Below are 25,698 nucleotides of genomic sequence, written 5' to 3'. Positions count from 1 at the left end.
ATTAGTTTAAAGAGCTTTTAAACATGTCTTTAAGGTGAACATAATGGGTTGTGAGTTCTTGACTGTAGTCTGATGATAAAGTCTTACTGGTTTTAGTCATCTTGGTCAGGGACTCCAGAAAAATCCATACATGTGAGACAGATAAAACATGCGTAAAAAATGAAATACATGATCTAAATGCTAAAATATTTCATTCCTTTTTTTTTTCATAACCTTGAAATAAATAAATCTCATTAACTAGCTGGAAGTGAAAATTTTAAGAAAAGCTATGTTTAAGTTTACTGTATGATCAGCTGCTTTTCTCTAAGGTTAATTTTAGAGTGTTCAACTTCCACTAAATGTTACAAATCTTTGTTTTATTGTAATTCTATCTTACTAACAGACATTCTGGATTCAGTGAGGTCTGTGCTACCAGTTTTTGTTGACATAGCTATTTAATCCACAGAAGTAGCTATGTTGGCAAAACCCTGTTTGTGTTATTAGCTGTGGTGATAGATCCAGTATTTTTAGCTGAGCATGTGTTATTTTGTAAAATGGTGCTGAATGATTTTAGCAACACCTCTGTTAGGTTGGTGCAGTGAGATAAAATCACAGCTTTATTAGCAATTAAGACCTTACCACAACAATTCTCTGCCTCTGGCCTTGCCAAAGCTCTAAATGGAGGCAAAACCATGGGTCACCACAACTGTTTTTTGATCCTGGGTGTGTCCCTTGAAGCAGTGTCTTTGGGCCATAGAATTGAATGACTACTTCCAGTGTTCTCAAAATTACTGATTTACGCCACTGTTCTGCCTTCCACATCACAGCTTAAGGGTCTTACATTTCACTGCTGCCCATTGTCACTTTTGTGTAAGGAGATAGGTTAACTTGTTACTGCTTGGACACTGTAAGAGGAACACACTGAGGGTTTTTAAGCCATTGGGTTTGTGGACTTAATATTTTCCAGTGGAGACACAGACTGCACTATGCTTAATGTACACAGAAATTAAAGAGGGGGAATTTGCCTGAAGGAAAAGTTTTAAATGTAGCAGTTCTTGAATAAGTGTAGTCCCTAACTCATAAATTATTCTGGCTGTGTCTACAATGATAGAAATGTCTGTCCCATGAGAGAACTGTGACTCTACTCATGGATCTCATTGGAGTTTGACTTAGTGAGCATGTGGCTCAGAGGCAAAACCATTATTTTCCATATGGTTTTCCAGTTCAAGATACCTCAGGTATGAGGAGGGCTGTGCCCTCCACCTCCAGCATGACTGCATTGCAGAAAGCTGTCAGGGCTGGAGAGTGCCTGGGCATGGACACACCAAGCTGGTGGCACAAGGTCTGGTAGGAAAGTGGCACAAGACCAGGCACAAAGAAAGGGACTTGTCACATGCTTGGCATGTGCTGCTTGAAGGTCGTGCCTACACTGAGTGATCAGGCCCCTCAGCTGTTTCCAAGGCTGTGGTCTGATTTCTCCACAAAGAGAGTATGGGAAAGAGCTACCATATGTTTTGATCTTCCAGCATTAAAGCTGGGAGAGATGCTGAGTGGGGCTGTAGGAATACCTGGGTCAGTCTGTTTCATTGGTGGCTTGGTTTGGCTCTTTTACAGGTAATATTGTGTCCAATGAAGCACAGAAATCAGCCTGACATTTCACATCACATTTTTAATTTCAGAAGAGAATCAATGACCCATTTGCTTTGCGGTCATGGTATTTGGAGTCTTGGCTACCTGAAAAAAATTATAAACTATGGGAACTCTGACAGAGGAGAATGGAAATGTCAGCCCTTATCACTTCTCTGTTCCAGAAGTGGGCACTATTGCTTGGATATGCAAGGCTAATACTCTCAAATTCAACAACTATGGAAAGAGTAACTTCCCTCTCTTCATTTCTGTAGTCTGTGAATGACACGCTTATCTGTCCAAATGTGCATATTTTGTTTATGGTTTGCTGCCTTTAATCTTTGTGCAGAAAAGATGAGAATTTATTTCCAAGAGTTCTCCTGAAAATGAGGAGATCTGAACAAGTTAGACAGATGTTGCCAATGAACTCTGGAAATATTTTATGGAAAAAGCTGTAGGATTACAAATCAATTGTTTGCAAAGCTCATTAAGGGCATGACTGCTCTGAATAAACACTGTCAACTGATGGCTTACTATGAAGGAAAACTTGGGACATTGCACTAGTGATAGTGATAGCAAATGTCTTTGTTAGGTAAACACATAAAAAAGACACCTAAAAAGAATTATTAAATTACCAACACTGGTACTTGGGTTCTAAAATTTAATTTTTAGCTACTCATAGCAAAGGCACAAGGTAAATATTTTTTCTAAGACTACATTAACCAAAAATTTATGACATCTTGCATTATTTCATTTGGTATTATGATTAAGAAATTACCCGAGACTAGCATTCATCTGTTTTCACATGGAGCTGAATTGTGTAGCAGGTTTCTCATAAACACCTTTGGTACAAGCTGAAAAGTATGGAGTGACTGCTGAGGAATTAGAAAAGAAAACTAAAGATATATGAATGTGGAGAGGATTCTATGTGATTAATCTGTACAGAGTTTAAGATACTAGCAGTGGACCAAATATCTGACTGTGGAGGAAATAATGGGAAAAACATGACTTTTAATTGGTGGGAGTGGAAGGAGTGGAAAGATGCTATTCCACATCTTTCTCTATCACTTCTCTTGTGATTCAATTTCATGGTCAGTTTATCCCCAAAGTTCTCTCAGCTGTTGGCGGAAAGTGGTGGCTACACCATTCTCCCTATTCATACCCATTACCCAGTGCCACTTCTCTGAACCTTGGAACAAGAATAAAGTTTACACTCGCTGGCTGCTGCTCCCCAGAGGAACAGTTAATAGGAGCATACACTGGTACTCTATATATAGCACAGTAGATGGCCAAATGTTAGGTTTTACATATGTTAGATGCCTTTATTTGGTCTGGTCTGTTACTGCCAAAACTGAATTTGAATGCAACATTGCCCAGAGCCTAAGTTTGCGTTGCCATCCCTACAGATCCCTGGTGAGTTACTCATAGCCCTGGGCCCTCTGAACTCACCTTTCAGGCTCTGCTGTGACTTCAGATCAGTACTTCTTTTGTCTGCAGCGTAAATGAGGTCACAGATTGCTCTCTATGCCTGCATAGCTGGATTATAACCACAGTACAGTGTAAGTGCTGGTTGCTGCCATGTATATCAAAATCCTTAATGCATTATGCACCACAATTACACAAATGTAAACAAAACTGTGTTAGGTAATTGTCACATTGTCATCAGCCAGTTGCTATAACAACTAAAACAAAGCTCAAAGCAAGCCAAGACAAGCCCAGGAACAGTAAAGCCTTACAGCCCTAGTTCCACAGGCAAAGTTAGTACAAGACCTGTGCCTCGTAACAGGCACAGCAATAATGACTGTACTGCATCATAAGGCTATATAATAAGTCATAATCTAGTCAATAAAATCAATGGAAAGTGAATAGGTATTCAGCTCTCTGGAATAATTTTGTTAAAATTACAACATCAAGGATATGTAAAAAGCTCCATTGATTATCACCGTTCTTTTCTGATGAGACTTCAATGTATCCAATGCTTTCTAAAACACCTTTATTAGATATGAAATTAGGTATGAAATTCTGTTCTAAATTGTCAGTAATTTTGTGTGTCAATTCTAAAAGATATCAAAGAATGGATGGACCTCTTTATACACACACACAAAGGGCTTCAGAGTTCCCTGAAAGGTTTTTACTCTGGAGTTGTTTGTTTGGCTTTTTTTTCAGGTAAATATCAGCTTCCTGCTTTTAAGTCAGTTTTTAGTCTCATCATTCCTGTCAACTTTCCTTATGTGAAAGATTGCAAGTAAAACAAGTTTTTTTAAAAAAGTCTTATAAAATCTTCCTTAAAATTGCATTAGTTAATAGATATTTACCATTCCTTGAATAGAGTTTTGTATTACTTTCTGTCCTCATTAGGGCATTAAATCCCAAACTACTAGCATAGTTATACTAGCAGTAGCTAGTATATTTACTATCTAACTACTTTTAGATAGTAGTTCTATCAAAAGGAAAATATGAACAACAGTTGTCTAGTAGGAAGGGGAATTTGTTTCTGTGATCTATTCTGGATTTTCTTTTTTTTTATTTTATTGTGTTTTGCAAAGGGGTTAAATTCAAGGAAAGGATTTTTTTTCTTACTTATTTTTAAATACAGAGGCATGTAGTACATAATCCTGATTCAGGACACAGACTTTTGCCCAGTTGAAAGGAGACTTTGCATATCTTGCCTTACTCGTCTGTGTGATATGAATTTCCTGAAGCACTGATCAAGCTGTGTTCAATAATGAGGAAAAAGACACCAGATCCACAAAAAAGAGAAAAAAAGCTACTGATCTTTTATCCACATTCCCTAATGTTTTTTTATGTGACTCAGTAATTTGTTTATGGTCACAATTATTTAATATTCTACTTGAAGATTGGAGTTAACATATTAATTCTTTATTCTGTAATCTTGGTCTACATTTCTGCTGGTAGAAAAAAAAAACCCAAAAAACAAGGCAAACCAATTAAATCTAATGGATTTCAAACTCAGATCCAGAAATGATCTGTTGTTCTTTTGGTTTCAACTGCAAGGAGTTGTAAAATGGATCTGGAAAGGCATTACTTTGTTTTGCATAGCTTCTTTATGGGAATCAAGTCTTTGGGTGTTGGGGGAGGAAGATATTAAAAAAATTGCCCTTTACTATTTACGGGTCCAGATGAAATTCTTGTGGAATACTGTTAGAAATGCAGTTTTCCAGCCCACTGACCTTCCCATGTGTCCTGCTTCTGCCAAAAGAGTGAAGTCTTCATCCTCTGTCTTTGCATAGAAGGACCTATTCTAAAGCCTATTTTGGTGATCCCAAGGCTCAAAATAATTGAGTTCATCTCAGTGACCCAACAAGACATTCTACAATTGATTTTTGCAGGTGTTATTTACCCAGATGTAGAGTTATATAAGCCCTTTAGTGAATGGAGGAAGGGAAAAGACTCCTTTGGTTAACACCTTACCTTACCTGTCTTATCCCATCTTGCAAAAACACAGACTGAAGATGCTGTTTCATATCAGTCCTAGTCAATATAAGACTTCTGCCACCAACCCACAGTGTGCTTGCTCTGCCACCACATGATGCATGAGGTTTATTTTTTCCCCTGGAAAACAGGGGATGGAGGAAAGGGAACACTTTGGAGTATTAATTTCTTCAGGTGAAATTCTGATGGGATTGGGAGAATTAAATTCTTTTCAGAGCCTTAAGAAATATTCTGTGTATGGAAATAATATTTTCTGCCCTACTAAAGAAATGGCATAACATAGGAACATTTGGAATATTAACTCTCAAGGAAGATGTAGTTGCATGCCTGTTAAAGGAAGGGGGATTTATAAGTCTTTACTCACTTTAAACCTGAGGTAGAGAAAGAATCTCCATTAATGGTCAGAAATTCAGGTATTAAAAAAAGAAAGAACTTAGTTCTGAACCTCTATTTTAATGGTATCTCTCTGAATGAGGACAAGTCTGTGCTTCAGTATGTGATTTGTGGATCTGAGAGAACAGAAAGGAATGGTTTGCTTTTTATTGTTCATCTGCTTCTCCTGACATTATGAAATTTTGTAAATAATTCTGCATCTTCCCTCTCTGGTGCTGTGCTGTTCGTCTTGCTTAGCAGGTGTTATGCAGTTTTTTTTATTATATGTTACCTAATGCTCTCATTCTACTTTTGTGGATGTGCTGGGGATAACAGGGACTTCTAATAATGGCTAACTTTCAAAGTGGCATTTGCCAGAACATATAAGTCTTTTAAAGTTATGTAAATTAAATGAGGCAGAACCTTTGGTGGGGACAAATAGGTACCATGGAACTATTCATAAAGTAATAATTTATACAGTACTTTTGACTGATCTTTGATTTTCAAAGTTTAAAAAGAGCAAAAGATTAAATATATTTACATAACTATTGTAAATATTTGCCCATTACATCAGTGTCTTTTTGCTATATGATATTTTTAGTAATGATAATGTCACATATTTCACTCTATTTTACAGGCTTGAAACTATTTAACCAAATATTCTTTCCTAGAAGAAATCTTTCTAGGGCACCTGATCAAAAATAATTCAGCACATTCAGAAAACACTGCTTATCTAAATTGACAGTATTTGAAAAGAAAACTGACCCCTTTCAAATAGGTTAAGTGTCTGAAAGCTGTAAGAAACTTAAATGTACAGTGAAAATGGAGTTGCAATATATCCTTGGGAGAAAGAAAACAGATAAGAGAAAATGCATAGATAGGAAAGAGGTGGTGGTCATGAGACTGCTGACAGATTCACAGAAAAGCCTTAAAACAAATCTCTGGCCCTCCTGTAGGACAGGAATCTCAGTGGAACCCATTTCCCAACTTAAAATTTCTTTGAAGCTGTTTGCACAAGTCCATCCAGGATCTTAACTAAGAATTTAACTCAAGATTTTCAGATGATGAAGACAGAACTGCCGGTGCTCCTACTCAGGAAATATTATTAGCAACTATTCTCATGGAGAGAGGCCTTTCAAAAGGGTTTTTCATGCCAGTTTAATGAAGACAGGGTTGCAGTGCTGGTGTGGAGTCCCCTGGTACTGCCAGGCATTGCTGCTGTGCAGTTCTTTGCAAGGAATGAGCACTGTTTCCAGGAGTTAGTCAGGTCTTTGATTCAGACTGAAAAGGTTATAAAGGCAATAAAGACCATGGGGGAAAAGTGCTGAAATTTTCACATTTGAGTGAGCACCAATGTGAAGGGTTGTGGTTTGGCTTGCACTTATAAGCCTATATTCATTTCAGAGGGGTTTGATAGATGTAGCTGGAAGTAGAGTGTGGCTCCAAATATTGTTTTAAAGATTATGCTGCATCAGTGATCTGACAATGCACTGGAAAGGTTAAATTGAGTGCAGATCATTTAGCTTTGATATGATGATTAATTTCAAGTGATATCAGTTATGAATAGTAGTTTCAAGTATTGACTGAAAAAGCCAATATATTGCATGGGAACTTTGAAAAGTGAAATAATGCCAGTTAACTGTGATTTTGCTTCCAAATGAACTAATCAGGTGACTGAAACCTTGACATGGCTCTTTCCTCCAGCCCTCCCCTCTCATATGTCTGAAACTGTCATGCTCATCTGTACACTTGAAAAGTCCTGAATGCTGTTGATATTTACTGTTCATTATCAAAGGTCTTTTGCTTTACAGGCTTAGCTGTTAAAACATGTGAAATGGCAAATGCTGACATGACAGTTTTGCAGTTACACTAGAGGTTTGTATGTATTCCTAAATCCCCTGATTAAGATGATTAAGAATCAGCCTATTAACAGTTCAGAATTAGGTGTACTGCTGTTATATTAGGTATATTAGTTATATTAACTCTTGTTCCTCTTTTCTTTGATATTTCAGTGCTACGGCTGTTGAAGGATGGTGCTGACCCTCATATGCTTCTTTCCTCAGGAGGCTCCTTGCTCCATCTGGTAAGAGTGATTGAAGATTATTGTTAGTGACTGTGGATAAACAAAGTGGGAAAGTGAGTAGCAGATTTGGCATATTAACAAAATAGACAGGTTTGACAATTTTTTTAATCTGCACTGAGCTCCGCCATGGCTGTGATTGCATCCAGCCATTTATTTTAAATAAATTGTCATTTTCAAATTGCTTACAAAAGAATGGATCATGTCATAGGAGTGGTAGCTAACAAAGGCGATGAAGTGTTTTATTTATAAATTATCTGTGCAGCAAGGAAGAACAAAGGAAAGACACCTTGATTCTAAATACAAAATTATATGGTTCAAAGTTTCACAGTTCCTGTATGAAAAAGACCCCATGATATAGCATTCTTCCTTTTGTTTTTGTCATATTTTCTTGCAACAGTTTCCGACATGTAGATATTTAAACATTATCTGCATTTAGTTTTTCATTATTTGCATAGCAATTCAGATTAAGTAGCAAGAAGATAAAAGAAAAACAATTTGTATATAATAATTAAAATAAAAGCAAGAGGTAAGGACATGACAGGCAGACAGAAAGAAAATACCACAGGAGAGGAATTTTGGCATTGATGAAGCCACTAGCAAAACTCATAAATAATTCCTACATCTTATGATCCTAGTCTGTGATGCTTCAGTTGCAGACATGCTGTCTATGAAAATATTTTAAGACATTTGGATCCAAATTTATTGTACACCGTGGCTCAAAAGATGCGACTGAGCAAAGTAACAAAAAGTCTGCTGGCAGAGTGCTTCATTTCAGGGCAGCTGGAATACGTTTCTCATAGTATGTATGCAAACTACAGTAATTTATCTATGAGAAAGAGCCCTTGTAATATTACTGGACTTCAGCACACCTGTGACCATGCTCTTGCAAGATACAATGTTTTTGTTGTGTAATTAATCCTTGTTTTCCATTCTCCATGGCTGTGCTATTTAACCAAGGACTTTAGGAAACAGAGACCAAGGTAAGGGGAAAGTGCAGTATTTATTTGGAAGAGAGAAAATTTTAATTCTCTTTTCTCTTCTCCAACCATTTGTCTGCTGTAAAGATGCTCAACCACTCTTTAAAAATGCAGTCCAAATGAGATTTGGGATTTTTGGGATTCCCAAATGTTACCTTATGCCAAAAGCCCTAGGAGACAATCGCTACCTTTAGTGTGGGTAATTTGACATAAGTGTCAGGCACTTTACAATAAAAGAAAGAAAAATTAATCTTCAGGGATTTTAAGTTGCTTTATCTAGTTTAGCTGAATAACAGTTTTTAACTGCAGATAAAATCTGCAGTTGAACTGTGCCATTTTAGGTTTCTTGATCTGCATCACGCCCCAATTCACTGTCACAATCAGTATCTCTCAACTGGTGCCTGCTGCTTCACAAGCACACATATGCTTCCAAAGGAAGGAAAGCTTTCTGCAGTAAGACATTTTCAGTAGAGAGCCATGTGTAACCTACTGCCTCAGTTTAGTCGGAGTTACTTGTAAGTACTCATAATTCATTTACAGGAAAATGCTCATCCTACGGGAGATAGAGGCAAACCTGAATTCAATGAAATTCGGATTTGACCCTGATTTGGGAGCAGTAAAGACAGGAGAGATGAATCGTGATACAGGGAAACAAGATAAGCCAAATTTATTTTCCAGCAAGAATTGAAACTAGTAATTTAGCATGCACCTGTGCTATATTCTTAAAGCCCACTTAGATCCATTCTAAGTGTTAGTTTTACAGCTGTGAAGCTGCTTGGTCCAAAGTGGAGCTTAGTGTTTATTCTTTCCACTTGTAGACTAAATGTTTTTGTGTCAGAATGAATGGAAAATATATATATCTTGACATTCTTCTTAAAATCTGATTAATTATATAATTCCATTTTCCTTTTTTCATATCTGTTAACTTCCAAAACATTATATAAGTCTAAAAAAAAACCCCCAAAAATGTGATACTTGATAAAGATTCTGGTTTTATCTCTGTAGAGTATTCCAATATGGTTGAATCTAGGCAAGCTATGGGAACTTCAAAATTATTCACTGAACTTTCTTTAGGTCCCATGACAGGAGAAGTACAATAAAAAGTGAGTAGGTGTCTGAGCTGCCATGCAGTATGAAGCACATGGTGCCAGGTCAATTCACACAGGCAACAGCCCACCCCCACCCTTACAACAAAGTATATGCGTCACAGTTTTATTCTGGAACCTTAACTGAACTTGTCCAATTGTTTCACAAAATCAATTAAAGAAGAATCAATGAGCAACAAGAAATCTAAGCTGCAACTAATCAGAAAAAGCTCTATGTCTATTATTAATACACAAAATGGGTCAGTGATACCTGTCATCTCTAGAACTGGTAACTGGTTAGTTTTGGTTTGTTTTTTTGGTTTTTTTTTTGCTTAACAATGTCTTGAAAATATGATTTGTGTTCTATTATGCTGATCTGTAATATAAAATGTCTTACCTCTGATTTGTTAAATTTCAGCACAGAACAGCTCAATTTAAGTTGTACTGATACAATGAACGATACCAATGAAATAAAACAAAACTGTTTCTACAGCTGTTGGATAAGTTACACGAGCTAAAAGAAATACATCAGAATTTAATTTCTGTTCTATAATTTAATGGTCAATGTATTTGGAATTCATTTAGGACAGACTGCTTTTTTATCCTGATAGAATCTAATATTAATCTTTTGGGTTGTCTATATTTATGATTGCACTGGTACATGCAGCTACTGTGTTCTGATGGAGATCTCAGATATATCTTGACTTCACAGTTGAATCCAGTTACACTTTTCCTTCTTCCACACTTCCTTTTGTATGCTGGCTTCCATGCCAGATTTAAATTAGTCCCCCCCTAACCTCTCCCCCGTGGGGAAAGAGATGGGTTCCTTCTCTGAAGAGTTATTGAGATTGTGTCTGAGGCCAGAGTTAGGATCTTAAGTGTCCTGATTGTCTTTTAAAGTATTATCCATAACCTTATGTATAAAAAGCCACAGATGCGACAGAGGAGTAAGGTCAACACAATGTCCAAGCTATTTTCTTCTTCTCTTCCAAATTTGTGGCCATGACCAAGGTATAGAAACATGCATGCACACACGCATATACACACACATGTGCATTTTTACACCATTTTTACTCACAATTACACCCTCAGTGTGCAGGGTATTTATCTGGCAGAGAGACTCGAATAGGAATCAGTCCAGTTAGTGAATTGGAAATAGAAGTGGGCTATGAAGAGGGGTGTATTGTTGCCCTAAGCTGCATAAAAGGCAGAAATTTATGTATGCATGGACATATGCATGTGTGGGTGTGCATATATTTAGATACCACTACTCATGATGGGATCATCAAGCACTGATGTCTGTGCACTGATTTGGAATGGCAATATTGAACAGGGGAAAAAGCCTCATCCTTGTAGATTCAGATTCATCAGATTTCAAAAGGAAATAGGGGATTCTGTGAATCATGCACATGGACCTGGAAATCTCCACACAATTATTCCTATAGATTCCTCAGCTGTTGTTCCCTACAAGCACAGCAGCTGAACTACAATGTGTCATCTGCCCAATTTAAATTGTACGTAATAAATTTAGTTGTACACTGAGGAAAACACCATTGCTAATCTGCTCTTTTTCCTTCCAGTGTGCTCGCTATGATAATGCATTTGCTGCGGAAATTCTAATTGACAGAGGAGTAAATGTAAATCATCAAGATGAGGATTTTTGGACATCAATGCACATAGCCTGTGCCTGTGATAATCCTGATATAGTCCTGCTACTGCTACTAGTAAGTAAAGCAAGCCAATGCATTGTGTGCTTGAAAAGGAGACAGAATGGAGCATGCTAAGGTCTGAAACTGCTATAGGAAAGCAATATAGTTCTACTAATCATATCAGTGAAAGCACGTACAGTATTTGGTTTTTCTTGACATTGCTTTTGTGCTCAGGATTTTTATAAGGCATTTTTAGGACTTCAATGAGAATAAATTGCAAACATCAGTGTCAAGTATCTCCTATTTCTCCACTGTGGTCCAGATCTTATATCTCTGAAACATTCAGTCCCAAATGGAATAGTCAGATAATTTCTTTTCTTTTCTCCTTGTCACTTTCTGTTAAATGTTGAGTCGCCAGACAATCTTAAAAAGCAAGTATTGGCTGACTTATGCTCAGTATCCATAAAAAGTATTTGTGGACATGGTCAAAATGAGACAAATTTAATATTTATATAAACAACTTTGACTTTTTATGCTGAGTTTGCTCAATATAGTAATCTATATGGCATTCAGCCTTTTTAGAGAGCAGTAGTGTGCCCAGGTGGCCAAGAAGGCCAATGTCATCCTGGCCTGTATCAGCAGTACTTGTGCCCAGCAGGAGCAGGGCAGTGATTGTCCTCCTGTATTTAGCACTGGTGAAGCCACACCTCAAATCCTGTGTTCAGTTTTGGGCCCCTCACTACAAGAAAGACACTGAGGGGCTGGAGCCTGTCCAGAGAAGAGCAACGGAGCTGGGGAAGGGTCTGGTGCACAACTCCAGCTGCAGGAATTTGGGCTGTTGAGGATGTAGAAGAAAGGACCAGAGAAAACCTGAAAGAACGTTGTAGCAAGGTGGGGGCTGGCCTCTCCTACCAGGTAGAAAGTAGCAGGACAAGAAGAAATAGACTCAAGTCACATCAGGGGAAGTTTAGATTGCATATTTGGAAAAACCTTCTGTGCTGAAAGAGCAGTCAGCATTGGAATAGGCTGCCCATAGAAGTGGCAGAGTCAACATCCCTGGAAGTATTTAAAAGGTGTGTAGATGTGACAGATATGGACATGGTTTAGTGGTGGACTTGGCAGTGCTGACTTAATGGTTGAACTCCATGATCTTAAATGTCCTTTCCACCCTAAATTATTCTCTGGTTCTCTTTTGTGCTTCCTTGCCTAGGACCACAAACTCTAGTTTTATGCAATGGTACTGATGCAGCTCATTCTCTCAGTTCGTGTGGCATTGCTCTTCAAAACTGTAGTGTAGAAGCAGCTCACAGTCTGACTTAAAGTTTTTTAGTCTTTTTATATAATTTAAAAATGTTTATGTTTTAAACATGTTGTTGTAAGGTCAGAATTTTTTTTCATGCTTATAATTTTATTTCAGTGTTACAGGTAAAGGGAAGGTAGATAGATTTTTAGACTGTATCCTTGATAATACATTTAATGAAATCTCTTTGGGAGATTTAGTCCATTCCCTCTGCTCAGACAAGAGCTAGGCACACCAGCTTGCCCAGGACCAAGTCTTCAAGGATGTAAAGTCCACAGACTCACTGGACAACCTGAATTGTCCAGGCTGGACAACTGGGCAATCTGTACAGTATAAAACAAAACAAAACAAAACAAAGAACCAAAAAAAAAAAAAAAAAAAACAATCAGATACATCTGGTTTTAAGCATTGTAATTACTCCTGGCAAATAATGGATAAAATTTCCAGGTTGATTTATCTCTTGTATTACCTCAATCTGTCCAGTGTAGATACCTCTGAAGCCTATGCATTATGCATGTACTCCTAGACTGATAAACAAACTAGAACAGAGAAGTTTATTCATAAAAAGCTCTTGTACTGTGGGAAACTCTTGTAATGGGGGGAATTTTCAAAAATTCTGAGTACAATGCTGTTGTCATTAATAGGAGCAGTTTAGATTATAGAGGGCTTTTGTAAAATTTTCCTTGATCACTTTTGCAAGAAGCTTAACCTAATTAAGCTTTGAGTGTTGCTATATAGGGTTATGTCCAAACTAATTTTCCAGGCCATCATCTGAATATTTTTTGACTTGGTCCCTGTTGTTACAAGCTGCCTTCCTCTGAAGGTTGTAAGCAATTTCTGATATCTTGGTTGCCTAATATATTCAAATTTCAATAAGCAGGGGTACACACGTGGATTTTTTGCAAATAAAGTTTGAATTGTTCATATTATTTATGATAGCTTCTGGCAAATCTGCCCACATTTAGGTGGTCAGCACTTTAAAAGGCAGAGTTTCCTTGACCAGATAAATAACATCTTTATATTCTCCCTTCTAAAGTCAAAATAAAGAATTTGAAATTTTGAGATTTAAAGATTTTTAAGGAAATGGCAGAAGAAGGAAAATATTCTTAGGTAAACAGTAGGTTTTGTACCATCACATTAATGTTCTCTTTGATAACAAATGACAATGTGAAGATGAAAACTGAGGTTGGAGAGACTTATTTTTCACAATTCTGAATTGCCTTTGTGTGAGCAATTCATATTAGAAATTACTTTGCCTTGAGGTTAGTGTTTCATGGACCATGTCTAATGAGTAGCATGAACCTTGATAATGCCAATTTGAGCTATAGTCAGCTTCTATTATGCCACAGTTTTTCATTGGAAGGAAAAATAATGCTTCTTGTAACCTCAGGAATTACTTTTAAATAAATATTTATTCTGGACTGAATTTATAGCCCAGGCAGTACCATATTTTCTGTTTTAAAGATGTGCCCTAAAAGGTAACAGCATGATCCTTTAATTGTTCAATTCAGATTTCTGGAAACCTCTCAGAAGCCAGTGGAGATTCCCTCATTAAGGACTTAAAACATTTCTTGTCAGGGAAGTAGGAAAACAGAAAATATTAAAAATTGTATATTAAAATACCAGAAGGCTATCAATGAAGATTTGCTTAAACACTCCCAGTTTCTGACTTCACCCCACTTTTGATGGGCTCAGACTTCATTTTTCTCTGGCTGACACAAGATATTGTCTTGTCATTCATAATCTAAACTGGTAACTCACAATGTCTTTGCTCTGGTAGACAGCAGACAAAATCAAAGCTCATTCACTGCAAACTAGGAGGGGCTGTAGCTGTTTGCAATGGGGTAATCTTCTGTCATGGCCTGCTGGAAGGCTATTGGAATTGTTAATACTTTTTTTTGGAATGGATGCAGAATGAAATGCTTGAAGCTATTTCTTTCCATAATTTCCAACACTTTACATTAGGTAAAGCTTTCCAGGGACATATTTATGTCTTAGTTTTGTAGCTGTCAGCAAGGGGAGAGGGGGGCACTGGAATGAGCAGCCAGGAGAGACATCCTGTGTGTGCTAAGCAGGCAGTCAGTGAGGAGCTTAGCCCGGGGCTGGCACGGGAGGAGATGCAGAGATCAGAGGTGGTCCATGGGGGTCTGCCTGCCGTGCACGCCGATGAGGAGGGAAAGGTCACGTTCATCAGTCACTGCTCCACCACATCAGCACTGTGTGTTCTCCCCGTGGCATAGGGAATTGCTCTTCATGGATTTTGTATGAAGGAGGCTCCTGTAGAAGGTTGAAGAGAATGCTGAAGTGTTTTTCATTTAAAAACCGAGGTGTGTAGGCTTATATACATTTGTGCCCACATTAAATCTCTTAAGAATGTGAACAGCAACCAGATTTATTGGAGGGATCTGCTCTGTCTTGCCTCACTGCTTTTTGTAGGCTCAGGACTGAATGTGCTGTCAGCAGCTCTGTCTGGTTGGGGTGTGTTCTTTTTCATCATTCAGAGTGCATTGAAACATTGGTTTTTTATGAATTCCCTACACTTGTTCTATATTGAATTCAAACACTAGCCAAGATTTGTACCTTAGTATCCAATGTTCTTTGTCCCATGCTATCAGAGTTGCAGAATGTCCAAGAACCAGCATTTTGGTGCTGCTCCTGCTTTGTTAGTTGTAGCAAGTGGCCTTTAAATGGCTACAGCTTTAAACTTGTACCCATCACTTACAGTCTAATTAGACTTACAGTCTAAGCTTTGTTCCTCCACAAAAGATACAAATTTTTAGCTTTAAATAATTTTAATTGATACATAAGAGTGGGTAACCCTTACTTTACTTGTGCACTGTTCAAACTGTCTTCTTGTCATGACAGCTCAACCCCACACAGCTTCTCATTCACTCCCCCCAGGTCAGGATCACAAGGGTAAAAGTGAGAAAACTTTTGGGTTGAGATAAAGACAGTTAATTAGGGAAAACAAAAGCTGCACACATAAGCAAAACAGAAGAAAAAATAATTCACCCTGTACTATCAGCAGGCAGGTGTTTAGCCATCTCTGGGGAAGCTGGGCTCCACCACGTGTAACAGTGTCTTGGGAAGACAAATGCCATCACTCTGAACATCCTCCTCCTCCTTTCTCAACTTTATATGCTGAGCATGAGGCCATATGGTGTGGGACATCTCTCTGAATAGTTGGGTGGCCATCTGTCCCTGCTGTGTCCCCTCCCAGCCCCTTTGCACCCCCAGCCTGCAGTGGTGGGGTGAGGAACAGAAATGGCCTTGGCTCTGTGTAAGGGCTGCTCAGCAATAGTTAAAACATCCCGATGTTATCAACACCTTCTTCAACACAAATCCAAAACTCACACTGGCTACTGGGAGGAAAATTACTCAATCCCAGCCAGAACATGCACACATATGGTGGAATAAACATTGACACTCTTGCAGTTTTGTATATTAACCTTGGCTACTCAGAAGTAGGGTAGGTAGATAAAAATTGCAGGTGGAGATGGTATTCTGCTGTTTGTGCAGTATGCGGCACAGTAGAGATTTATTCTTTATTTATTCTTTCATGGAACTGAAAGTATTACTGAGATAAACTTGGCACTTAATTAACTAGAAGAGATCAGTACTACATCCTCAGAACACTCTTAATAATTTTTTTTAAACTGACCTTACTAGGAAAAGTAAGTGTACCTTCTGTCTGCTAACTAATTAAATGTTTCATCGTGTACTTTTTGGAACCTAGAATTGAAGCACAAAATGCAAATCTGGCATAGAAGGCTAAAAGTAGAAATTAAAAAAAAAAAAAGATTGAGGCTGAATATTTTTTCATTCCCCTTTTTAAGAACTTAGGAAAATCTGTGCTTGGCAGTGTGCAAAAGGGAGCTACCATAAAATCATTAGATTTACAGCAACAATAGATGAGCAGTGTCAGACATATAATACTATCCACTGCATGTGTAATCCACGTTTGATTTTGGTGTAAAATCCTCTTTCCAAAACCAGATATATTTTCACTGGAAAAAGTTTACATGAACTGACTTCCCGGTGGGAGTAGAAAGGAAGTTGTTATGGGGCTGTAACTCTCTTTTCTGCTCCCCCATGCAGTTGAGACTGGCACATATCTGAAGTCATGTAATCAGGCAGCAGTTGCATAGTTATTTTGCCCTTCTTCTTTGCAACTGCTTCAGACTATGTTAGCAAGCAGAGATTAACTGTCAAGATGCCATTATCTTTAGAACTTAAAGAAAGGTTTTCCTATTTCATAGCTCCAGAAACAATTACTTCCTCAGAGGAGGCAATTCTGCGCTCCCATTCAATCTTGCTCAGTATGACTTCCTCCTTTGAGTCAATGGGAGAGGAAGCAGGGAAGGGGAAAGAATAATGAGCAGTTATAGGTCATAGGAGACAACGGCTAACAGTTTATAGTATAAATTATCATGAAGTACAAAAGAACAATGATTCTTCTGTCTTTCTAGAGGCAGTTCCAATATTTGTAGTAAGGAAATTTAAATAGCATTTTTTTTTCTGTGGAAGCTGTGGGTATCTATTTGAATTCACTCAGTTTGCAGAAACTAGTGGATGTGTGAGGAGTGTAGGAGGGAACTTCCAGAAAGTGTGTACTACTGGCTTATAGCCTTTCATCATTGCTAGCTGGGATAACATAAAACTAACCTAGATGGAGGCCACTACTTATCTAATCTAGGTGATGCCTTTTAATTAGTTGCTGAGTACCAGATAGCAAAACTCATAGGAAATTGTAGAAATATTAGTCCTCTGTAAAGACTGGTGAAAAGTAATGAAGCTAGCTAGCCATGCAGCACTAAAGACGGTTTAAGGAGAGATAAGAACAGGAACTTAACTGGATACAGCAAAATGGTCAAAGCATTTAACTTTGAGCACTATCATGAAAGTAATGAGATAACCTAGAAAATAAATGAGACTAATATAGAGAGAAAAGAAATAGCATTGAACTTCAATTGACAGCAGACATAACCAGTGAAATAGAATCTGCAGTTCACTGTACAAAGAATGCTAAATCATTATATAAATCAAAGCTTTTTTACATGGGAAGTAGACACAGAAAGTAAGATGTAAGAGGCTGTAAATACTTCTTTGATGTCTAGAAATCTCACACATACACATACACTTTCCCTCTCTGCCTCCCTTTGTCCCTCCCCCCATTTCATCCTCCCTCCCTCTGTCCCAGTGGAAAACATTTGGCACTGAAGATGGAACTTAAGATACAGACCATGGCTATTAAGCAGCAGACCTGTATACTCTGGAGCTCTTAGCATCAGAGCATTTCCAGAAAACAAAAGCTCTTGGAGGTAAAAGAGAGTTAGGCTTCTTGGAAAAAATATCAACCCCAGTTTTGGCTGGAGCAGATCAGGAAAAGTATGCTGAGGGATGGAAAACATATGCAAAAATGGGGAATTTTGGATAAACTTTACTCTAATTCTCTTTTTTCCCAGAGAAAGATGATCAAGGAATGAAAAGACAATGAAAATCAACATCTGGCTTTGATCTTCAGTAAACATAGTTTTGTACTATGAAGTCTTCTTCATAGTTTGGGAATGTTCCACCACTGGGGGATATTTGTAGAAGGTGAAAATCATTCTTCATGCCAAGTGGCCTCTGCTTGAATCACTGACATAATTATTCTGTGAGTTACTCATGAGTGAGTAGCTAGGGAATTAAGGAAAACTCTTAGTTAAAGTGTAGAAGTGAAAAGTTGCTTGGTAGTGAAGAACATGCTAACAAGAAAACAGCCTAGCTATTAATAGAGAAATGGGCCTGAGAGCTGCTGAGTTTTCATTAGGATTGGTCCTATGACATTATTTTATTTAGTTTTGAGTGATAACCTTGAGAGGAAAAATAGAGGTATGATAATGAAATATGTTGAAGACAATGTTCCAATGCCTTATCTGTTAGGGTGAGAATTATAATATTGTGCAGAAATCATAAGGTATTTTTGAAGACCTAAGTAATAAAAATGGCTTGAAATTTCAGAGTACAGATACAAGGTCATGCTCTGAGCAACAGACATTTCTGTGATATGCTCAGGAACCATCAGCTGGAAATTTGGAAAAAGAACTCAGAGTTTACTAAATATTAAGACAATTTTATGCTGCAAACATGTAACTGCAGGTGGGAAAAACAGATTCTTGGATTTGTCAGAATGAAGATGTTGTCAAGAGAAAGAGAAGAGTGGTTTTGCTACTGTCCAAGTAATGACAGCCTGCAGTTAGCTATCAACAACCACATTCAGAGATGGGAAATTGTACCAATGAAACTTTCAAGGATAAGAGAGTAAAAAGCTTATCTTAAGAGAAGGGAGTAAAAATAATATTTTCTACTTAAAAAAATCAAATCAGAGAGGATGTAAAAATTTCTGTAAATATATGAGGATAGAGAAAGAGATAAGAAAAAAAGCTTTTGAAACCTGCTTACTGCTAGCATGAAAGAAAATAATTGCAAAGGTGTCCAACAATAAAGACAGAAATTAAACTAAGCTTTCTTAATGTTAGGAGACATATGTTGGAAAGCAGCATTCCATGCAGGAGCACTAGGGATTGAAAAACCTGATCCCTAATTAGCTTTAAAATTGATCTTAAAGTTGTGAATGAGATTATGGGTTATGTGTTGCCTGCATTACCAAACTGATACTTCAGGAGATCCATTCTAGTATTATATTTCCACATGACAGCTGTTCAGAAGGCTGTTGGATATAATTATTCTGATTGTGTTCTTAAGACAATAAAGTGACATACAGAGGATATTAAACACGTAATATTGTGAACAATAAATAGCAAGTAAAGTTACATGGTAGATATTTGATGCCTGTAAGATTATGTTAAATTTCTATAGCCAAAAAAAAGACAGAAGAAAAGTTTATGAAAGAACACAGTTCAGAAAGAGAAGTACAGTACAGGGCAAACAAACCATTTTCCAGGCATTTCAAATATTTCTGTTTGTTTGCTTTTAATACTGTTTCCAGGTATTTGAAAGCAAAATACATAATGGCCAAATAGCATGAAGTCAAAGAAGAAAAAAAAAAGGTTTTGTTTTGTTTTTTGTTTTTTTTCTCAAGAAAAGAAGCCCCAAGGCCACAAAAGCTAGATTAATAGTCTCTGGAAGTAAATTGAGAATGGCATTTAGATTGGAAATTAATTGTGTTTCTCAGAAGAATTTATTCTTAAAAAAAATTCTGGATTTTCATTGGGAAAAAGAATGTTTTATTATTTTTTTTAAATGTTAAGAAATTCTGTTTCCAAAGGACTGACATCTGGGAAGATGGACATATACTGGCCAAATTTAAATAAAAATCATGTATTTAATTGGTATATGGGATTGGAAAGCCAGTATAATTTAGTAATCATGAAAAACAATAAACTTCTTTCATTTGGATCTATATATATTTTTGAGCAATGTTTTCCAACTGTGACAAATTTTGGCTTGATTTTGACATCAAGTACTGAAGTAAACTGAACTTAGAACCAGACCTTGAATCACCGTATCATTAGGATTTAAACCAATTTTTTTAAATGAAGTATTAAATGCAATTTTTCTCATTAAAATATAATAAGAATATAATTTTAAACATTTGTACCTTTAATTAATAAAATTATTTTTAATATATTATTTATTTGGATAAGAGCTGTTCTTGAATGCTGAAAAAAATCCCCAAACCATTCAAACCAATGGACTCCTCTCTCAGTTATATATGGCTTTTTGTGTGTTTTCATTTCAGAAATACTGGAATGAAATATCACTATGGCATAATTTGTAATGCATAATTTAGAAGGGCTTGGGAGCATGAACCTATGAAAAAAGAACCATCAAATGAATGTCTATGAATTCTTGAATTTGTGAGTGAGCCAGTAGGGGAAATTGCAGCACAGATACAATTTATCAAAAGTTCAAGGACAACTTACATTGATATGCCACCATGAAGATTGAAGTGTAAAGTCATTGGAAAGAAAACTGCTGCAGGAAAATCCGGCTTACATTTTGAAAGCAGATGGTTTAGGTAAATTGTAACAGTGCAGGGTTAGTGGAACTAATAAAAGAGGTGGCATGAAGGTCATTAAAACACTCAGGTTTTCACATGTGTTTGAACACTTTTCAGTTAGAATAGGAAAGGTGGAGAAAAAGTATTGATTTTCCAAATCTAGAATAATTGGTGTGGACTATGTGTGGAAAAAGTAGATAATTCAGTTCAGTGTAGAACAATATAAAATAATGAGACTGGGTTGGTAGTGAAGTGTAGGAGTTAAAGTCATGAAAAGAAATATAATGGAAAGTTGGATGTACATATATTTTTCTGTTTTTATAATGAGTTTGAGCAAGATGTGGTTGCTGCCTGCAAGGATGAAAAGCTAAAGAGATGTTGGAAAATGTATAAAAGCTGGCTTCTAAAAGCACAGGAGAAAAGTAGCCTTTATATTATTTCTAAGTAACAGCTGTATCTTCAACTATTTGAAGATTATGAAATCAGATTTGTCTTAAATTTCAAATGACTCCCATTAGAAACTATGATATATTGTGAATTTTTAAAACACACTAAATATTTTTCCAAATGTTAAATAATGGAAAGTATTTGTTGAATTAGTGAATACTGCGAGATTACTGACTTGCACTTTTTTGGGAAGAAGGATGCTCCTTAAAATTCTGACAGTACTGGAAGGTGGAAAATTTCATTTTCTGGAATGAAGACCAGAGAATGGTAAGGGATTGATTGTGGACAGTTGTTTCTTTGCAAGGTGATAAGCATTTGATAAATTAATACCTATTACTTCAATATTGACTGCAAAAATTACAATTTATGAACATGAGGAAAAGACTTTGTCTGATAAAACACAGACAAGTCCTTGATGGATGGAACAGCAGTATGTCTGTGAAGTATTTATTTCAATTTTGTGCAAAATTTCATCACTTTTCCAATATATATATTAATCCAGAGAGAGCAACTATTACAAATAGACCTGGAATCTTATGTTTTGTTAATATATAAATGTCAACTCTGGTTATACTTGTATTGCTATGCTTTATAAGCATATGTTTTTCTTTTCATATAATCAATTTCAAACTTTAGCATGGAGTGTATATTTTCCTCACTGCTGTATTAGGGACTAACTTGCTGCAATCCCACACAGCAAGTTACTACTGACTATGACTGGAAGATTTTCTTGTCTACTGCACTTTTTTCATTACCTAAACACAGAAAAATAATAGAATTTTCTGGTCTTCTTATAAGTTCTCTAATTATATGGTGATGTTCTGAGAAGCCAGGTTTGTGTTAAAGTGACTGACATACTAAACTCCTTAAATAGATTTGGTATTTCACACAATTATTTGTTTCTAGAAGGTCTAGATTTAATTACTAACCAGCAAGACAGCATCACCCTGAGTGCAGATTAAGCTACTGTACAGTCCCTTCCCTGTACACTTGGGAGCATGTTGATGCTATTAAACAACGCAATTAATCTGTCTCATAACAAAAACAGAAATTAACTGAGTTAAAATAGCAGTTTTGTACTCATACTTCCTTGCATGATACATTTATCTTTGCAGAAACTGTATGCTGTACACAGCTATTTTTTATTGCACACTGTTTAATCTCCTGCTTTTTACACCAGAGACATGTAATACAGATTTTCTTTCTTTTTACTGTGTGTATATACATTAACACAAGCCCTTTTTTCTCTGCATTAATAAAATGGTAAGATTTGATGTAATACCTGAAGTAGCTCTACTTTCTCATGTGTGCCATTTCAAGTGTATTTAATTTACACACACACACGCTTATACGCATATATATACACAGTATAGACACATACACACACACACACACACACACACATCTCTGTATGTAATCTCAAAATGGACATTCAGCATCTGTATTTCCCAAGTTACATAAATACATAGACATGGATATGGCAGTGTGCATAGACAGGAAGGGAAGATGGCTTTCCAAACTATGGGGATTAAGAAGATCATCAGGTTAAACAGGGCCTTGGGGTTTGCCCCTAGTTAAACTTTCTACATATATGTTATTTACATTGAACCTGTAAACTACAAGCTCTTCAAAAAACAACTTGCAATCTTTACTGAGCCATCAAAATCAACTTCCTTTCTTTGCAGCCATGTGGTTGTTTTTTTTTGCTCTGCCCTTATCTGTGGTGTGCCAGAGGTGGAAACTCTTTCAAGTGAAGCTGCTAGGCAAAACTTTCTCCCATGTTTTTTTTGGAGTGTATGTGTGTGTAAATATATATGTGTGCATATATATGTGTATGTGTGTATCTGACTACTTTCCCATATATATGCATGCAATATATACATACAAACACATAGACCTTTGTAAGGAAATGTATTAGTAAAACTTTGACCTCAATGTCTTATATTTTATTTGTACTTATCAATACAGAGGATGCTTCTCATCTCCATTTTGCCTACAAAAAGTTATGCCTTACTAACTGTCCAATTCTGTACACAAGTGACTGTTCTTGTTAACCCCAGGGAATGATCTTTATAATTCCTAAAGTATGAAATTTGTTTGACCTTATGTAATTGCAAGTTTGCTTAATGGTTATGAAGTAACTGTTAACTCTAACTGTGGTGTCAGATTAAAAGACTTTTTGACAGACAATTCCAAAGGCTCACTCCCTGCTGTGCAAAGGAGATTTTATTTCTATTTGTTCTAAAAATAAAAGGCAATAATTTCAAAAAGTGACCTTTTTTTGGAGTATTATATAAGACAGGGACTGATCATTTTTCTGTGTGCCTGTCATAATTTTTGATGATTACAATTAAAATAAAATTAGAAGAAAGCATGCTTCTATACTGTTATCAGAGACATTCAGTGCTCGAATAATTTATTTTTTTTCCATAAGCTCTGCTACTGATGGGAAGTTTGCAAGTCCCATGTGCAGAAACAGATGGGAAAATTTTAGTCTTTAGTCATCAATGCTCTTTGAAGTTTCCTTTCTAATTCCCTTTTCTTGCCAAATAATTTGAGAGCTGGCAATATCAAGTCAAATACCCCTCCTTCTGTACTTCAACTATCCTTTTTTTGACCTCATTCTGATCTATTGGATTTTTGCTGCAGTGTCTTAATCATAGAACAGAATGAGAATACTATTCTAAGCAAAAAGAACTTTTTTGTGATATATAGCATGTAAGTCAAGTTTTCTATAATTTCTTCAATTCTTTAGTCTACCTCAACTTTCAATAAAAATACAACATTTCAGTGAGAAAATACATTCTGATTTTTTTTCTTTTTTCATGCTTTCAGATAAAATGGTTTTAAAAGAGTTAAAAGTGTCAACTTATTTTTGTGACATTCAAACAAGTACATCCAATTCATATAATTTTTCCAGATAATTTTTTTTTTTTCATATTAAGCTAAAAAGAGTGTCTTCATGTTCTTGGAGACCTTCTGATACCCTAATGTCTTATCTGTTTTTCTCTTTTCTGAGAAGCCCTCACTGAAAATGTGCAACATGTATTTTGAACCAATAAGGTGCCTCCATAAAGTAGGAAAGTGAGAAAGAAATGCAGTTATTGTTTTATTTTTTGTCATACTTGGCTTTGGAGATGAAAATCATAGATATATAATTCTTCATTAACTGCTCTTTAATGTAACACCTTTTTTTCAATGGAAAGAAAATTTTTGGCAGGTAAAATATTAAAATATTGATATTGTATTAAGACAAGTGCATATCTTGAGAGTAAGATTGCTTCCTGTAATTTCTGGTTTAATAAAACATATGTGCAGAGACTGGAGAATTGGATGTTTAAACTCATAGTTATGTGGGAGCCCTAGAACTGAATATGTTCTGCCCATGGCCTGTCCCACCAGAATCTCCAGATTAATTTGAACTACACTGTGGCCAAACTAAAATTTCTCATGCCTGAATGCACATCTAGCCAATAAAAACAAGAGTAAAATTGTTGTTGTTAAGGCTTGTTTCCTCACTGTAATAAAACCAGCAGTGATTACATATGAAGACACACTGAGGCTGAGGCAATTACTGTTCAAATTGTATGGCAAAATTCAGTCATGCATTTGAGGTACTGATTTTCATGACATTAAGAATAATCAGTTGAAGCTGTTGAAAAACTTCAGAATGAAGCATGGAAGATAAAAAACAGAAATGGATACAACAAAAATAATTATGTTCTTCCATTTTCTAGTCAAACTAGCTAGATGATTTTCAGTGTTTCCAGATATTTGTGAGGGAGAAGAGAGAAAATAAAAATAATTTCTTGAGGCAAAGCTAAGTCAAGGAAATCAGACTATATTTAGAAATTAGGACCTTAAAATCTGAGAAACCTTTGTGGTCTATACTAGGATTCACAATTTGAAGAACCACCATAAAAGACAACTTGCTGTCTGATTAAGATCCAAGTACAAATCTGTATGACTTTAGAATTAATAGAATGCTCCCCAGTCTTCATGAATATTGTAGTTCTAGGGCATGGAAATAGTGGTAGCTTGAGAACTATACATTACTTTTTATTTGACTGCTTCTGTAAGTAGGTTTTAACTTTTTATTTCATAATTGTGTTCTTAGTTGCATTTTATTTTGAAAGATGCAGTTGCAAACGTTACACTTTGAGTGTTTTCAGAAGTGTTCAATACTGGAACTGAGTGGGATTTTCTCTGCCTTTTTCATGCCATCCAGCTGATGAGCGGAATTTAAGTCCCCATGGTGCACAAACAGATGGGAAAATGTTGGTCTTTCGTTTTCAGTCATCAGTGCTAATTCTTTTATCTTCTGCATGCATTAGTCAAACAGACTATGCCTGTCAAGCAATCTGTAATATGTGCCATGACAGCCTTTTTTTTTTTTTTAACTCTACTGAAAATCTTTTCTCTGAACTGTCATTGCCTACATTCTCTTAGTTTAAGGAGGAAAATGCTTTATTCATGAACTAAATGATTGCCAAAATGGTTGTAGAACTTTGATTTTAAAGTATGATATTTCTTTACTATTTTGTGAAGTAATTCTACAACCAAGCTGTGCATTTTCAAATACAATTGGGGATTTTTGTAGGCATTGGTGGTCCTATATATATATACAACTATCTGATGTTTTTTTATGAACAGACTCTTTATTGGCACGTACTCTTATCCTTTTTCACCCAGCATGTCACAGTGATACATGTCTGGGACCTT

General features: G+C 36.3%; 1 protein-coding gene across 7 annotated transcripts in view; it reads left to right on the top strand.

The window, feature by feature from the left end:
- MYO16 (myosin XVI) overlaps positions 1 to 25,698 on the top strand; it is a 356,937-nt gene that overhangs the window by 110,609 nt on the left and 220,630 nt on the right. For all 7 annotated transcript variants that reach the window (XM_031503852.3, XM_021545590.4, XM_021545595.4 and 4 more), the window contains exons 3-4: positions 7,443 to 7,513; positions 11,156 to 11,299. In XM_031503852.3, the coding sequence (XP_031359712.3) occupies positions 7,443 to 7,513; positions 11,156 to 11,299 (215 nt within the window). The remainder of the gene's footprint in view (positions 1 to 7,442; positions 7,514 to 11,155; positions 11,300 to 25,698) is intronic.

The sequence above is a fragment of the Lonchura striata genome, chromosome 1, assembly GCF_050655825.1.
Source record: "Lonchura striata isolate lonStrDom1 chromosome 1, ASM5065582v1, whole genome shotgun sequence".
In the NCBI taxonomy this organism is placed as follows: Eukaryota; Metazoa; Chordata; class Aves; order Passeriformes; family Estrildidae; genus Lonchura; species Lonchura striata.
Note: the sequence above shows the minus strand (reverse complement) of the source record. Positions and strands in the feature narration are given on the sequence as shown.